This window comes from Eimeria mitis, genomic scaffold (assembly GCF_000499745.2).
Source record: "Eimeria mitis Houghton genomic scaffold, Emh_scaff2996, whole genome shotgun sequence".
Lineage (NCBI taxonomy): Eukaryota > Apicomplexa > Conoidasida > Eucoccidiorida > Eimeriidae > Eimeria > Eimeria mitis.
Window position 1 is genome coordinate 2,548 of NW_013571339.1, and position 1,888 is coordinate 4,435.

The 1,888-nt window shown below is 51.7% G+C and overlaps 1 protein-coding gene across 1 annotated transcript in view; it reads right to left on the reverse strand.

The window, feature by feature from the left end:
- Positions 1–1,888, reverse strand: part of EMH_0061170 (Heavy metal P-type ATPase, related) — a gene marked incomplete at both ends in the record, with an annotated part of 6,102 nt that overhangs the window by 2,373 nt on the left and 1,841 nt on the right. Inside the window, 4 exons of the mRNA XM_013497871.1 lie at positions 98–647; positions 1,009–1,055; positions 1,402–1,698; positions 1,839–1,860. Of these exons, the coding sequence (XP_013353325.1) occupies positions 98–647; positions 1,009–1,055; positions 1,402–1,698; positions 1,839–1,860 (916 nt within the window). The remainder of the gene's footprint in view (positions 1–97; positions 648–1,008; positions 1,056–1,401; positions 1,699–1,838; positions 1,861–1,888) is intronic.

Genomic DNA, 1,888 nt, shown 5'->3' on the forward strand with positions numbered 1-1,888 from the left:
CATAGGGGTTGAGACTTAGGGTTTCAGACCTCGGGTCTGGGGTTTAGGTTCTAGGGTTTAGGGTTTAGGGTTTCGCGTGGAGAGGGCTGCTCCTTACTAGTAGAATTCCGTCCGCTGGTAGAACTTCCTGGGGAGGGACCCTGACGATGTCCCCGGCCTGCAGCAGTTCAGCGCTGATGGTGATTTCCTCAGGATCATTTCTCTGTGTCGTTTGTATCTCCGGTTCTTCTGCTGTTTCTTCTTCTTCTCCGAGCAGGTCTTTCTTCTGCTTGCAGCAGCAGGAGGGTTTGCCGCTGTCGGGTGCCTCATCTGCTTCGTCTGCATCTGCAACACCCCAAGAGGCGGGCTGAGTGAGCGGGTTGTACATATTGTTTATAATTCTTCCTCTTTGCACTCCGCATGCGACTAAGACCTTCTGCCACCACTGCAGCGGTGCGGCGGGCTGTTGCAGGCCGTCGTCTGAGGCATCTGCTGCAGCAGCGTTGGCTATCTTCAGCAGCGCTTCCAGCGACGAGCTGCTGTTCACCCCTTGTGCTTCTCCTGATGCAGCAGCAGACGGAGGAACCACCTGCTGCAGGCAACGCGCAACTGCAGCGTCTGTCGAACGGAGCACCAAATTCACCGACCGCACCTGCAGGCTGTGGAGGCTGCATATTCCAAAGAAGCAAAACAAACGATTAGATGCGTTTCAAAAGGGTAAAAGAACAAAGTTTGGCGTTTCACATTCCAAAGAAGAAAACAAATGAAATGCATTTCGAGGGGGTAAAAGAACAAAGTTCAAAATTTCACATTCTAAAGAAGAAAACAGATGAAATGCATTTCAAGCCGGGAGTTTCACATTTCACATTCTACAGAAGAAAAAGAAACTAAATGAATTTCAAATAGATACAAGAAACTAAAAGAGTGAAACTTCATATTTCACATGCCATAGAAGAAAGGCAAATGAATAGATGCATTTCAGAGGACCTATTCATAGTACTCTCGCACGTAGACACATCCCGCACGCACCTGTGTAGCTGCTCCAGAATCCGGGCCTTTGCTCGCAGCTGCAGCAACTGCAGCAAGACAAACAGCACACGCTTATGCATGCAGATGGATAGCCATGCATCGCATGCATGCACATGCATTGCAGATGCACGCATATGCATGCACTTCTTAAATTCATTTGAAGTGAAACCCCTGCCATTGGCGCCAGACACTATGAACATTATGAGAAGCAACATCTCCGTCTGTCAGGAGCCTTTGGAGGTTTTCTCAACGTATGCAGCGCTGGAAGAGTTGCTGCTGCTTGCATGGTATCGCTGTTGCTTGAAGTGTGCTGCAGCTGCTCGAACTGTGTTGCTGCTGCAGTATAAAATGCCCTGCATCAGATGCAAGGAGAGACGCATTTGCCGAGCTTACTTTGCCAAGTAGGACGACGCAGATGAGCATGACGCAGGTGTCTAAGAAGACCTGAGGTTCTGCCCCTTCCAGAAGTTCATAGAATGGGCTGATGCTGTGGTTACCAGGGTTGGTAGCTCCAGGATGCGCTGCTGCTGCCGCTGCTGTTGCTACTGCAACGTCCGCCGCAGACAGCAGCGGCTTGCACCACACGCGTGTTGCTGCCGACTGCATGCACGACAGGGCGGAGTAGAAGAAGGCCAAGTTGCTCCCGAGGGACACGAGGAGGTCCATGCTGAACTGTCCATGTCGCAAGCCCTACAGCGGACGACAACCTGCCCTGCTCAAACCTGTTGGCTCTATTGCTGCTGTTGCCGCAGGTGCGCGAGGAAGCGTTGATGCATGTACGCATGCATCGTGCATTCAGGGAGTCTCCATTCGACTACCGGGGATCTCACCTTCAAAGCCGCTTGGTGGAAGCTGCGGCCGCCGTAAAACTGGACAGGAG